This window comes from Panthera tigris, chromosome D2, assembly GCF_018350195.1.
Source record: "Panthera tigris isolate Pti1 chromosome D2, P.tigris_Pti1_mat1.1, whole genome shotgun sequence".
In the NCBI taxonomy this organism is placed as follows: domain Eukaryota; kingdom Metazoa; phylum Chordata; class Mammalia; order Carnivora; family Felidae; genus Panthera; species Panthera tigris.
The window spans coordinates 55,966,658-55,981,036 of record NC_056670.1 but is presented as its reverse complement, the minus strand read 5'-3'; the positions used below and the strand labels follow the sequence as shown (position 1 = coordinate 55,981,036).

General features: G+C 44.2%; 1 protein-coding gene across 1 annotated transcript in view; it reads right to left on the bottom strand.

Annotated features, from left to right (window-relative positions):
• Positions 1-876: 876 nt before the first annotated feature.
• PI4K2A (phosphatidylinositol 4-kinase type 2 alpha) overlaps positions 877-14,379 on the bottom strand; it is a 32,505-nt gene continuing 19,002 nt past the window's right edge. The window contains exons 5-9 of the mRNA XM_007080265.2: positions 12,797-12,858; positions 10,729-10,828; positions 9,867-10,000; positions 9,307-9,366; positions 877-3,362 (exon numbers count right to left, since the gene is read on the bottom strand). Coding sequence (XP_007080327.2) covers positions 3,201-3,362; positions 9,307-9,366; positions 9,867-10,000; positions 10,729-10,828; positions 12,797-12,858 — 518 coding nt within the window. The 3' untranslated portion in view covers positions 877-3,200. The remainder of the gene's footprint in view (positions 3,363-9,306; positions 9,367-9,866; positions 10,001-10,728; positions 10,829-12,796; positions 12,859-14,379) is intronic.

Here is a 14,379-nt window from a genome sequence, read left to right as displayed (position 1 = left end):
AGCCTCCGTTTCCAGAGATCGGGAGATGGAAGCATTTCCGTAGGCAGTCCTGATCCATAGGAGAGAGAGGGTTCTTGGCCTCTGGCCAGTTCTAGAAGGGGAAAGACTATTCCAGTCCGCCTTGCACAGTGGGCAGTGAGCCTGCAAAGGAGTGGCTGCCAGCTCCTCAGATGGCATCTTTATCCCCATGGGCCAACCATCCTGAGGTGGGTCAACAGTTGGACCAATCGTTCTTGAGCCTCCAGCATTATCTGAGATTCCCTGTAGCCTGATAACCTTTAAGGGGAGGATTTTTGACTACTTCTACTGGCTTCACCTCAATAGCATATTATGTGCTCATTAGCATTCACCTCTGTTCCCCAGGCATCCTGTCTGTCCCATTACCCACCCTTTAAAGGACCCCAAGGTTCAAAGTGCTTCAAGCAGGCAGTGATGCACACAAAGGATAGGCTGCCCTCTTGTGGCCAAGAAGAGAAGCAGAGCCCATTCCGCATCCCAAACCCATAGGGCTACAGGATTTTGTTACTCAGAATTTTTTCAGCTTGTAGGAAGTACTCAGTGCAAATACTGTATAATCCCTAGTAGGGAAATATCTCATCAAAAAACATGAGTATTTCTGCAACAAATACACTAAGAGGAAAACATCATGGTTACAAATAGCTTCAATTCACACCAGTGTAGGGTCAGGTCAGGTTTTGGTGTCAAATGAGTCAATGAAAATATTTCTGGTTTTTAGAGCACTGGGACCTTGGAAATGAGGACCTGTATAACTTAGGAGCTGTATCTCAGCAATTCCATGGAAACACATGGTTCTTTGTCCTTAAAACTGCATTCTACCTTGTCTTCCTTTCACCCAAGAAAACTAGACAAAAAAGGTCAGAATTGGACTTGTTATTCATACATTTGCATTGATTTAAATACATTACATACAAGTTCTACAGTGCGTTGGAAGAACACAGGCAGCAGTACTCTCCCAGCCCGGCCTCTCCTCCCTGACACGGGGACAGGGCCTGCGGCTGACAGAGGGCCCAGCTGTTCTGTAAGTGCCGCCCAGAAGCCTGCCCTGGCACTTTGAGGCTCCTGGCTCTCCCTAGTCCACATTCAAGGCAACCTGAGTCCAGGCTTCAAGGAGAATGGAAACATGCCAGGAAAGGATGGCCCACGCTCCCGCCTGCCAGGACTGGGGCCAGCCCCCTCGTACATTGGACTCGATTTCCTTCTCATCACAGAGCTGGTCTAGATGAGGGCGATGTGCAGACCTACTTGCACAGGCTGGCTTCCCCCAGCCTCCTCTAAGACAGCTTAGGCTCTCTTGACGCCCAGGTGGGAAGCTTTACCGACAGGTTTGTGGAGAGAGATCTTTGGAGAGCCAAGCACACCTGGGTCCCTTCTGGCCTCTGGGAGCCCTGCTGCTCCTACAGTCTGGGGGCAGGCACTGTCACAAGCATGGTCCCCAAGGTTAGATTCCAGGCCAGCTGAATGAGATTGTCAGGGTTAGGAGCTGTGCCTTTGTCCACAGGGCATGCGTACCCAGCTCCCAGAGACTCCTCCTGTCAGCTGGGGCCCACCCCCTGCCGGCACAAGCTGGCCCCTGGGGGCTAGGATGCAAAGGGACCAGCTTGGCCCAGCTGATGAGAGGGCTGCATATCTCTGCTCTGCCTCCTGGGCAGTGGGAGCTGGGCAAGCAGAGGGCACGCAGCCATAGTCCTCGCTCCCTTTCTTTGGTTGTTTTTCAAACCTTCAAGATCGTTTCTTTCCAAGACTGATTGATCAATCGCAGGGTGCCAGAATCTTGAAGTGTCCAGTAGCACAGAACTGCCCCTTAGCCACAGATGGCACCCTCTCTACTCTCTCCTGAGGCCATTCTTTGCTTTGGTGTAGAAAGGGCTCGGACACCTGGCAAGGGGGACAGCTGAGGGAAAAGAGACATGGAAGCAGGAAGATGCACATTGAACTGGGCAGGCTCTAGGGGACAGTGTGAAGGCCCTTCTCCTTTGGGCCCTGCCTTTCTCAAGAAGCCATGGAAAAATTGGCCTAGAACAAGAAGTCAGGGAGCAAAGGGAAGCTGCCGACTAGGAAGAGAATATGAGTCCCATTACCTCCGCCAAGCAGCAGCAGTGGTAACATAATAAGAAGTCCAGGGACCTAATATCCTGTCCTCCTATGAGCTGAGATGCATCCCAGAATCCTCAGAGACCCACTCCAGAACCCAAAACTGAACCCCCTGAGGGAAAAGTGTCGAGAAAAAAAAATATCTGAAACAACAGAAACAAATAAGAGGACCGGGGTGTCTGTCACCAAGACTGGGGAAGCAAGGCTGGGATGTTTGCCCACAGACCAGTTACGGCCCCCGGCATGTACTCAGGCCAAATGGATGGCTTGTGCATACTGGGGGAGCCGCTTCTGCCCTCTTGCCTTTGCCTGAATGACGGGCAAACTGCAAGCCTGGACTAGAGACACTGTGTCCCTAGAAGGGCAGAGAGCAGAGCCAATCTCTACAATCATATGCACAACCACTAAGAGTTCTGGATCAAAAGTGTCCCCGCTGCGAGAACTGGATTGGGAGGCTTTCAGTCACCCTATTGCACTGGTGGGAGAAGGGGAAGAAAACTTGGCAAAAACCCAAAGGAAAGGTGTGGCTTCTGTCTCTCCCAACTGGTGAGTCACCCAGTTGCCCTCTGAATCACCCAGCTGCCTTGGTCCACGGGAGTAAGGAACTGTGAGGCACCTGAGCATCTGGGTCCATGCAAATTTAGGTCTGGATCAGAGGTTTCTGACCTGAGAGGATCTGGGAATCTGCCTCGGTTTTGCTACTAATATTTAAATGTGTATTTGTCTGTCTGTTTTCTGATGCAGAATATAATGAGGAATTGCCACAGAGCAGGGTGTCAGGGAGGGAAGGGAATTTCCCAGCCTGCCCCAGGGGATGCTGGAAGGGAGCTGCTCCTTCCCGGGCATCTGGACTACCTGCGCGGAGGCTCCAGCCCTCCCTAGCACTCAGAAGGGCCCACAGGCACACACTGTCCCTCTGATTGTGCTTCTCCCTGTGCTTGGGAAAGCCCTGAGGGGGGTGACGAGCAGAGAAGAAGGGCTCTCAAGGGCACTGCTCTCCACCAGCTTCTTGGGCTTTTCCTGCAACCCACCCCCAGGCTTCCTCCCAGCCCGAGTCTCGAACGGTAGGTCTCTGTCTGACTCTCGGGCTACCACCATGAAAAGAAGGGCTTCCGACTCTGAAAGCTCTGTGTGTAGGACTCGCTAGAAGACCGCTGGTGGGAACGGGCCGTCTCGACAATCACGGGTGGCATCTGGACAAGGTGCAGGGGACTCTTGTTGTCTTTCAGGGCCTGGGTCAGATTTAGGATCTGCAGTAGGAAAAATAAGATCAGTGAGGAAAAGACCAAGGCATCCTGGTCTGCCTCTGAAGGGAGACCTGCTGACAGAGTGCTCCCATAAATCAATACAAAAATAAACAACACAAAAATGAAAAACTATACACCTAGGGTATTTCCAGAAGTAGGAATATAAACGGGCAAAATACGAAAAATGGAAACCTCTCCAGTCATTTAAAAAATACAAATTAAAACAAAAACCTCCCATTTTTTCCCCTTCCCATTAGTAAGGATACAGAAGAAGAAGATGCCTCAGAGGTGGGGACAGTTCAGAGCCAAGCTGTGGGGCTGGACCCTGGGCCAGTTTTTCAGAAAGGCAAGCAGACGATAAAGGCTTAAAAGTGAACAGGCCCTCTGACTCAGCAATTCCACTTTTAGGAACTAAAGAAACAATCATGGATAGGCACAAAACACTTAGTTTCAACTAATACAGTGCAGTATTGTTTTTAGCGGTAAAAATGGTATAAATGCCTCAGAGTATGGGAACAGTTAATAATGTAAGGGCTAAGAAACAGCAATTAAAAGATAGATTTTATTGGCATGGAAAGCTGATCACAATGTCATTAGATAGCAAAGGACAGAGACAGGAGCCAGTATTATGATGTAAAGACTCTACCTTCATTTTCTAAAATTCTACCTACCTATCTGCAGAGAAAAAAATTCTGGAACTTGGCACTGATTATCTCTGGGTCAAGGAATTATAGGTGATTTTTATTTGTTCATGGTTGTTTATACTTATTTTCTGATTTTCCTACAAAGACCATATATTTGGGAAAAAGCCAACATTTCAGTTGGCTTCTCCCTCTACTGCTATCTTTTTTTTTTTTTAAGGTTATTTATTATTTTGAGGGAGACAGAGCACAAGCAGGAGAGGGGCAGAGGGAGAAAGAGAGAGAATCCCCAGTAGGCTCCGCACTGTCAGCTCAGAGCCCAACATGAGGCTCGATCTCACAAACCATGAGATCATGACCTGAGCCAAGATCGAGTCAGGTGCTTAACTGACTGAGCCACCCAGGCACCCCTAATGCTGTCTCTTTATCATCGTTTTTGTGAGTCTTTTTGAGTAAAATTTTTACTTTGGAATAACTTTAGACTTACAGAAAAGTTACAAAGATAGTACAGAGGGTTCCTGTACACCATTTACCAGTTTTTCCTAATGTTAAATTTTTATAGAACTATGGCACATTTACCAAAAGTAAGAAATTAACAGTGGAACATTACTATTAACCAAACGCCAGACTTAATTTGGATTTCATTAGCTTTTCCAGTACAGTTCTTTTTTGATTTCAGGATCCCATTCAGGATACAACATAGCTCTTTACCAACTTTAGTCTGTTTTTTACAGACATTTCAGAAATGTGTCCATGGGGACACGTTTGCCAAAATTAGAATCACCACCATCTATCTTCTCTGACAGGAGAGTACAAAAGTGGAAGTAGTCTGATAATAGCCTGCTTGCTTGCTTGCTAAAACAGTTTCTTTTTTTTTATGTTTTTATTTGTTTGTTTAATATTTGAGAGAAAGCGAGAGAGACAGAGTGTGAGCAGGGGAGAGGCAGAGAGATGGAGATGGAATCGGAAGCAGGCTCCAGGCTGTGAGCTGTCAGCACAGAGCCCGATGCAGGGCCCGAACTCGCGAGCAGTGAGATCATGACTTGAGCCGAAGTCGCTTAACCAACTGAGCCACTCAAGCTCCCCAGTTTCTTTTCTTTTCTTTTCTTTTTTTTTTTTTTTAAAGATTTTATTTGTGGGGCACCTGGGTGGCTCAGTTGGTTAAGTGACTGACTCTTGATTTCCGCTCAGGTCGTGATCTTACAGTGCATGAGTTTGAGCCCTGCATCAGGCTCTGCACTGACAGCGCAGAGACTGCTTAGGATTCTCTTTCTCTCGGTCCCTCCCCTGCTCACACACTCTCTCTCAAGATAAGTAAATCTTAAAAAAAATTTTTTTAAGATTTTTTAAATTTATTTTTAAGATTTTATTTAAGTTTATTTATTCTGAGAAGAGAGAGGGGGTGGGAGAGGGTGGGGCAGAGAGAGAGAGAGAGAAAGAAAGAGAGAAAGAGAGAGAGGAGAGAGAGGAGAGAGAGAGAGAGAGAGAGAGAGAGAGAGAGAGAGAGAGAATATCCCAAGCAGGCTCCACCTTGCCAGCACAGAGCCCAGTGTGGGGCTTGAACTCACAAACTATGAGATCATGACCTGAGCTCAGATCAAGACTCAGACGCAAAAAAAAAAAAAAAAAAAAAAAAATCAGACACTCAACCGACTGAGCCACCCAGAAGCCCCTTAAGATTTTATTTTTAAGAGGCACCTGGGTGGCCCAGTCGGTTAAGCATCCGACTTCAGCTCAGGTCATGATCTCACGGTTTGTGAGTTTGAGTCCCGCGTCAGGCTCTGTGCTAACAGCTCAGAGCCTGGAGCCTACTTCGGATTCTGTGTCTCCCTTTCTCCCCCTCCCTGCTCACACTCTGTCTCTCTCTGTCTCTCAAAAATGAATAAACATTAAAAATAAATTTAAAAAAAAAAGCTTTTATTTTTAAGTATGGGGCATCTGGGTGGCTCAGTCAGTTGACGGCCCAACTCTTGATTTCAACTCAGGTCACCATCCCAGGGTAGTGCGATGAAGCCCCGCATTGGGCTCTATGCTGAGCACGGAGCCTGCTTGAGATTCCCTCTCTCTCCCTCTGCCAATCTCCCCTGCTCACACACTGTCTCTTTAAAAAGTTAAACAAATAAAAAGATTTTATTTTAAATAATCTCTGTAACCAATATGGGGCTTGAACTCACAACCCCGAGATCAAGAGTCACACGTTTTACTAACTGAGCCAGCCAGGCACCCCTATGATAGCCTTCTTTAAACCGCCAGATATTGAAGATTTTCATGGTCAGGCCACAGACAGAGGGGAGGGTAAGAAAGGCTGGACCCTCAAATCACAGAGACACACGGCCTTTAAGCCACAAATATCCCTGGCCTGCAAACGCTGCCCATGAAGAGGCAGAGATACACCTGAAACAGAGGTGAGAAGTCAGAAGTGGATCCTATCTGTAATTAATTCTGTTTTACTTCATTGTTTTAGTATCTGTCAGCGTCCTCCACTGCTTCAAAGAGCCTTGAGCACAAACTCTGGGTAGAGAACGAAAAGGAGTTTCAAATGGAATTGGAGTGAATTATGTAGGAAACCACCCAACTTAAGAGGCAGGATTTTTTTTTTAAGTTTCTTTACTTTATTTGGGGAGGGAGGGGCAGAGAGAGAGGGAGAGAGAATCCCAAGCAGGCTCCATGCTGTCAGCACAGAGCCCAATGAGGGGCTTGAACCCATGAACCATGAGATCATGACCTGAACCGAAACCAAGAGTTGGACACTTAACTCACAGAGCCACCCAGGCGCCCCAAGGGACAGAGAATTTTAAACCTGCCCTGGCTGGTTCTTCCTGTGCTTCCCCTATTATTCTCTGGGTTACAAGCTGCCTTTTATGCATGCTGAAGTTATTTGGGGTAAAATGTCAAATTATCTACAGCTTACTTTCAAAAGATTTGGCCAAAAATAAAATGTATCAATCTATCTATCTAGAGAGAGACAAATTATACAGTTATATTAAAGAGAGAAATCAGATACATTTGTAGAGATAGATATTCCTCAGATAGATAACCTATAGAGATACAAGCAAATAGATACAGAGATAAAGCAAGCATGGCTAACTATAATAACCGGTGAATCTAGGAGAAGATCCTACTTTACTAAGGTTTGAAATTCTTCAAATTAAAAAGCTGACAAGAAATCGATAGCACATATTCTGTAGCACATAAAGCTAAAGGATAAAATCTTTGAAAGTGCCATTTAAAGAGGCTTTCCCTCAGACCCCGCAGTAGATCTAACATCTGGTGCAAAGTCTTTCAGTAACAACTGGCATCCAACTCCAGCTCTCTGGAAGGTCTTTACTCTTCCCCTTTGGCTGAGGGCCCTCATATAGGCACTCTGTGATTACAGCTCAGGTACAGAAAGGGTTGTGACCTCCTTTCCCTGTGGTATGTCAGATTTCTGCAACGCGGCGGCTCGTCTTGCCTCGTTGTGTGTGACTGGTAAGCAAGTAAGGATGTGACCGATATATTGGCCACCTACCTGCTGAAATGAGCTGATGCTCATGGAAACTTACGGTGTTGAGAGGGAGGCACTCTAAGTCGTAAGAGGCCAAAAGGCCCTCAAAGGACATTAAGGGCACAAGACAGAGAGAAAGATAAAATTGTACTCTCCCACCCCACCCCACCCCCCACCCCCTTTTGCCACTCTAGATAACGGCCCTGACCGATATGATGAGAGGAGGGTTGCTATGGTTTTGGCAAGGGACTGAGCTGGAAAGGGATTAGAGAAGATAGTATAATAGGGACAGAGGCATAGCCTACACGAGGTTGAGAAGTTCATTCCTTTATGCTGAGTTCCATAATACCACAGTACATCATGTGGCTTTTAAGGTCTCCAAAAATTCTGCCAGCTTAACTGGGCCCTTACATTATTTGGGAAATGGAGGAAGACCACGTCACTGGTATTCAAGCAGCTATAATAACTGCAGCTCTTAAAACCTCTGTACATCCCACTTCCAAGGAAACATGAACTCAGTAAGCCCAAGAGTTGCTCTCACAAGAAGCCTTTACCTAAATGGTAGGTAGAGGTAAATGCATAATTATGACTGGAAAGACCTTCTTGACCTTTAAAGATGTGAGAACCTACCTTTTCTGCACACAAAATCATAATCAAAACCGCTAATACATATTGATTACTTCAATACACCACGTACTACTCTAAACCATTGATCTCATAATAACCCTATGAGATAGGAGCTATTATTAACCCCATGTTACATATGGACACACTAAAAGGAGGAGAGATTAAACAACTTCTCCAAGACCTCACCAATAAATGACAGAGCCAATAAATGACAGAGCCAGGATTCAAACACAGGCACTGTGTCCACTAAGTCATCCCACTATGCCATCCCAGATGTCTTTAAGACTTTAAAGTTGGGGCGCCTGGGCAGCTTGGTTGGTTGAGCATCTGACTCTTGATATTCGCTCAGGTCATGGTTCATGGGTTTGAGTCCCATGTTGGGTTCTGCCCTGGGCACGGAGACTACTTGGGATCCTCTCTCTCCCTCTGCCTCTCTGCCCCACTTACACTCTCTCTCTCTGTCCCCCCAAAAATAAATAAACATTAAAAAGAAAGAAAGAAAATATCAAAGTGATAAGCAGAATGTCAGTGCTCTACAGAGCTTTAAAACAATTTTTCAGGCAGTCTTTACTTTTGAAGATCAACAATGAATGCCCTAGGGGTTTCCTTAGCTCTCTTTGAAGGTAAAGTGGAGAAAGAAGAAATAATACAACTTATAACGATAACAACAAAAATTATAACCACGGTCAATATATGAGTGCTAACCACATGCTAGGTAATTATTTTTACTGAACACTTGATATGCATTTATCTTATGTAATCCTTTGGCCAACTCTGCAAGGAATTATTATTGTCACATTTTATAAACAAGGAAACCGAGGCTCTGGCCCAAGTCCACAGGGGTTGTAAGTAGTGAAGAAGGACTCCAGAGGCTGGCTCTTAACCACCAAGGCCTATGGCCTGCCTTGAGCAACTTGAAGACAGGGGCCGCTGGGTAAATTTACCAATGAACTAGCCAGCAACAGGCACAGAGCTGAGCTCATAATAAATGCCTCACCAAGCACTGGACACCGTGGAAGAAGTGGGAGATTTGAAAGGGCTACCTTTCCTCACCCATGTGGTAAGTCAGAGTCACAAATATGTACGGCATAGACTAAAAGGGTGTAAAACACAAGCTTTACATTTACTCAGCATGAGCATATAACCCTCCCGGAGAGAGTCCGGGGATGACAACAGGAGGAAGTCCCAGGCTTACCTGTCCTCGCATGACAGCAATCTGCTTATGGAACTGGCCCCTGTCGAAACCAGGATCTTTCTGCAAAAGGGCAGGAGACGGAACCTGCGTGAATCTCTCAGAAGAACCCACTTTCTTCCCCCGATTAAAAACTTTCTAGTGAAGAAAACTTACATGAGGTTTATGAGGCTTAGTGAAGTTAGCTACCACCCTAAGAACTCTCTGTTTCACGGGTGAGGAAAGAAAGAACAAGTGAATATCTTGTCCCGAGTCTCATTATGAACTGTGTAGAACTCCGGCCTCTAGTGCTCCATTGGAAAAGGCGAGCTCTACAGATACACTGCAGCCCCGTGACACGCAAGACAAACCCACGTTGATTCATCACGGCTGTCAATTTTTTTCAAACCAACCCGAACTAGGTCTTGATGCCCACATGTGGGAATTTTGTTTGCTCTTCATTGGCCGACACAAGTCAGAAGAGTGTTAGCCATTCTCTCTTGGCTTGTATCAGGACCCGTTAGAAAAGCCATTAGAAATTCCTTCTTCCATATAGTTACAAGGTTGAGGTTCCCAGGGCTAACCTTGAAGAGTTCATATAGGTCCTCCTCCAAGTCCTTGACGAAGTTAGGGTCCGATATCTTTGGAAGAATCAGATCTTTGATCTCCTGAGAGAACGGGACTTTTGCCTGGGGCAACCAGGCCCAGTAAAAGGGATCTGAAAAGAAGAAAAGCAAAAAACAAAGCTGCCCATCTCTGTCCTCCACCTATCAGAGCACTGCCAAAGGTAGAACAGCCCTCTTACTTGACATAGGACAGAAAAGAAATGTCACCAGGGCTGTTAATCCTAAAGCCTAAAGAGTAAGCGAAGGAATTAGGATTCAAACCCAGGATTGCCAAATCCCAGAGCTTGTACTCTTTCCCGGACATCACATGACCTTCTAGTTACTTCTAGTTATCTACCAACGAGACATTGAGATGCGCCTTCTGAAAAGACACACTGGTACTGCAAAGGGGCTAGTGACCCTCTACTTGTATCTCCCTTTCTTTTTCTAAGAGTTTCTCAGTTATTACCAGGGCAGGGGCTGGCTTCGAGGATGTCACCAAGGAAGACAGAAAACATTGACGACAGCTTATATTTAGAAACACAAATAGAATAAATTATAATAAGATAGTCCTCAGAAAAAATGAGAAAAATGCAAAGCACAGATGAGAAAATTCAACTCTGTGCTTCTAACAGGACTAATGTCAGGCAAAAATGACAAGAGTAGCTTGCGTTTGGCAGTACTTGCCCCACGTGTCAGCTACTGTGCTAAATGCATGAGCTGCGTCATTCTACAACTTCTTAGAACAATCCTGTGGTAGAGGTATTATTATCTTCACCCCATAGATGAAAAAATTGAGAAGAGCAAGAAAAAGCCAGATCACAATGGTCTTGAGACTTACATGCCCTCCAGGAGTCAGGGTGTTTCAGAGGGAAAGCCAGCCCATTGTCGATAGCAGCCACCTTGATAACAGGCTCCTTCACTACCACCCAGTCTGTGTCCTGAAGAACAAGGAAAGACAAAATACTTAGGGTCCCACCTGTCTCAGGCCCTTTAAAGTAGTAGCAAAGTAGCCCAACCCAACCCCCTCAGGCACCAATCCTTATTCAACCTCTGAACTGGCTTCCATAGTTACCTGAGCTTAGTACATTTATGGCACCTCTGACTTGGCTTATTTAAGGTTCTCAGAGTTCCTTATCTAAGAAAAGGTACACTTCCCCAGGAGTTGCCACAGCCCTCCTTAAGAAGGAAACTGACAATAACAAAAGGTAACTCTAAGCCTTTCTTCCTAGGAAAAGGCAGTGAGAGTCCTGAGAGTATGAAAAGGAAAAAGAAAAATCAAATTCAGCCAGCCAAAATCCTTTTCTGTAGACCTGGACCAGATGCTACTTTACTGGTGACCACATTTTGCCATGAGATAAGAGGACCATGGAAGATAACAGTTGGTTACTCTTGCACAAGAGAGTTTCTTGCCATTTCAGGGACAGGTGAAAAGGAAAAGGACAAGAGCCGAATGCAAAGAGTGGGGCGGGCTACCTGTGATGGCCTGTCAGACACTCCCATGACTGTCTACCTGGCTCCATGCCTCAGGCTCACAGGTGCCATCACAGAAACAGGGATTGTGGGTCCAGGATACTGGCATCAGAATCCCCTAGGGTACCTTATTAAAAGTGCGGAATCCTAAGTTTTACTCCAGACCTAGTGGGGGAAAGCCTTGAAGAATCTGTGCTATTTTTAATAAGGCTTCCAGGTAATTCTGATATGTACAAAATATGAAAACCACTATTAGAGAAGAAAGTAAAAACACTATGAGGATGTGTTAACTAACCTTGCTGTGGTAAATAAACATTTTGCAAAATATACATTCATCAAATCACTACGTTGTACATCTTAAACCTGTACAATGTTATATGTCAATTATATTAAAAGCTAGACAGGGGCGCCTGGGTGGCTCAGTCGGTTAAGCTTCCAACTTCAGCTCAGGTCACGATCTCACGGCCCGCGAGTTCGAGCCCCGCGTCGGGCTCTGGGCTGATGGCTCAGAGCCTGGAGCCTGCTTCCAATTCTGTGTCTCCCTCTCTCTCTGCCCCTCCCCCGTTCATGCTGTGTCTCTCTCTGTCTCGAAAATAAATAAACATTAAAAAAAATTTTTTTTTTTAAAAATAAAAATAAACGCTAGACAAAAAAACTACTATAAGGATAGAAGTCAACCTCATTCTCCTATTCCACTAAATTTTTTTTTTTTTTAATGTGCAGCCTGAGCAGGACTAGAAAAGCATGGTAGAATATGAAAGCAATGAGAGAGTAAGGGAAATTGCAGGAAGCGGCTTTTTCTAAACTGATGGTTCTGTGGAATTATGGTCTATTGTGAGAAAAGTATTCTAAAAAGTTTAGAAATCATGGGCCAAACAAAATTAAATAGGTTAATTTAATGGACTACTTCTCAGACCTTTACTACACTACTATGCAATGTGAATCTCCAAGAAAAGCATAAAGTATGTAATATATTCCAAACTTATTTCGAATTTTCTTCTACCTCTATTAACATTATTCAATAGGATATTCCTTAAAAAACAGATTGAGAGGGGTGCCTGGGTGGCTCAGACAGTTAAGCATCTGACTTTGGCTCAGGTCATGATCTCACAATTCGTGGGTTTGAGCCGCACATCGGACTCTGTGCTGACAGCTCAGAGCCTGGAGCCTGCTTCAGATTCTGTCTGTCTTTCTCTCTCTCTGCCCCTCCCCCCTCACACTCTGTCTCTCAAAAATGAATAAACATTAAAAAAAATTTAAATAAAAAAAAACAGATTGAGAAAACCTCTATCAAATATTAACCTATCAATTTTAAACACATGTGCTATCCTGATTCTTCTCAACTTATATGACCTAATTTCTGATTATTATATGCTTCTACATTATGCATATACACTACCTCATCCTCTTCTTCAAGACATAGATCAACCTCTTACCCGAGAGCTAGAACTATCCATTGGACAGTCATATTTAATCAGCCAGTTGTCATTGCCTCGATCTGTGAACAGAAACATGATGTTAGAAAAAACTGGGGTGATTTTCACTTTCAGTAATAATGGACTACATATTTTGGACACTTGGACCAATCATTCCACTGAGAACAACTAGAAAACATTGATAAAGTATTTTTATTTTTTTAATTTTTATTTTGTAGAGTGTGTGAGCAGGGGAGGGAGGGGGAGGGAGGGAGGGAGGGAGGGAGAAAGAAAGAAAGAGAGAGAGAAAGAAAGAAAGAGAAAGAAAGAAAGAAAGAAAGAAAGAAAGAAAGAAAGAAAGAAAGAAAGAAAGAAAGAAAGAAAGAAAGAATGAATTTTAAGCAGGCACCATGCTAGGTGTGGACACAGGGCTCAATCCCACGAGCTTGGGACCATGACCCGAGCTGAAATCAAGAGTCAGACGCTCAACCAACTAAGATACCCAGGCGTCCCAATAAAATATTTTTAGATCTCTTTATCAGAGGTTTGAATAAGTCCATTAAGAGTTAAAATGTCAAGATCTGGGAGAGAAAGGAAATTCAGACAGAAGAGTCTAGCATTTGTGGCTTCTTTTCTCCTAGAGCACCTGCTGATTTGGGAAGAGGTGGCTAAGAGGTTGAGAGGTAGAAGAACAGTGTTCTAATAGTCTTGTGAAGCTAGGGAGAAAAAATCATAGTCCAGTGACTGATACAGGGAGGAGACCCTCGTAAATCACCCATGCTTTGGGTTGAAACCTGAAGGACTACACCTTGGAACTAAGCAGAGTTTCCCTTTAATACCTGAAATTAAAGTGAATCTGGATTGCTGGTACCCTTAGCTGCTTGCCAAAACAAACATCATCTTCTACACAGATGCACTACACATCTTCTACTACTTTCTGCATCCTAGGCCTCCAAATATTTTTACCATTTTTGATATATAATATCTGACAATCAAAATAACTAGGTAAAGAGACAGGATGACATGGCTAAAAACAAAGGAAACAGAAAATTAAAACAAACCTAGAGGGGCTCCAAACAATGAAGATACAGGCTCTTAAATATTTAACATAAAATCCTTACTATTTAAGAAGATAAAAGGCAAGATTGATAATATTAGTAGAAAACAAGACCATAAAAAAGAATCAAATAGAAATTCAAGAACTGAAAAATATGGTTACCAAATTGAGAACTCAATAGATGAGTTTACCATTAGACTGTGCCAAAGACAGAAGTAATGATCTGAAAGACAGGTCATAAGAAAAGAGCAAAACAAAGCACCCAGGAAAAATGTGACTGGATTCTCAGAAGGAGTGGAGGAAAAAATGGGCGGAAATAATTATTTAAAGAGAGAATAGCTGAGAATCTTCCAAAAGTGACAAAAGGTCAAACTGTTGATTCAAGGAAAACTGAATCCCTAATAGGATAAATACAAATAAAACTATACCAAGCATATTGTAGTAAAAATTTTGAAAACCAACTACAGGGGACATCTCACAAAGAGCTAGAGAAAAAGAGAGATTACCTTCAAATAAACGGCAATAATACAAGGACAAGTGACTTCTC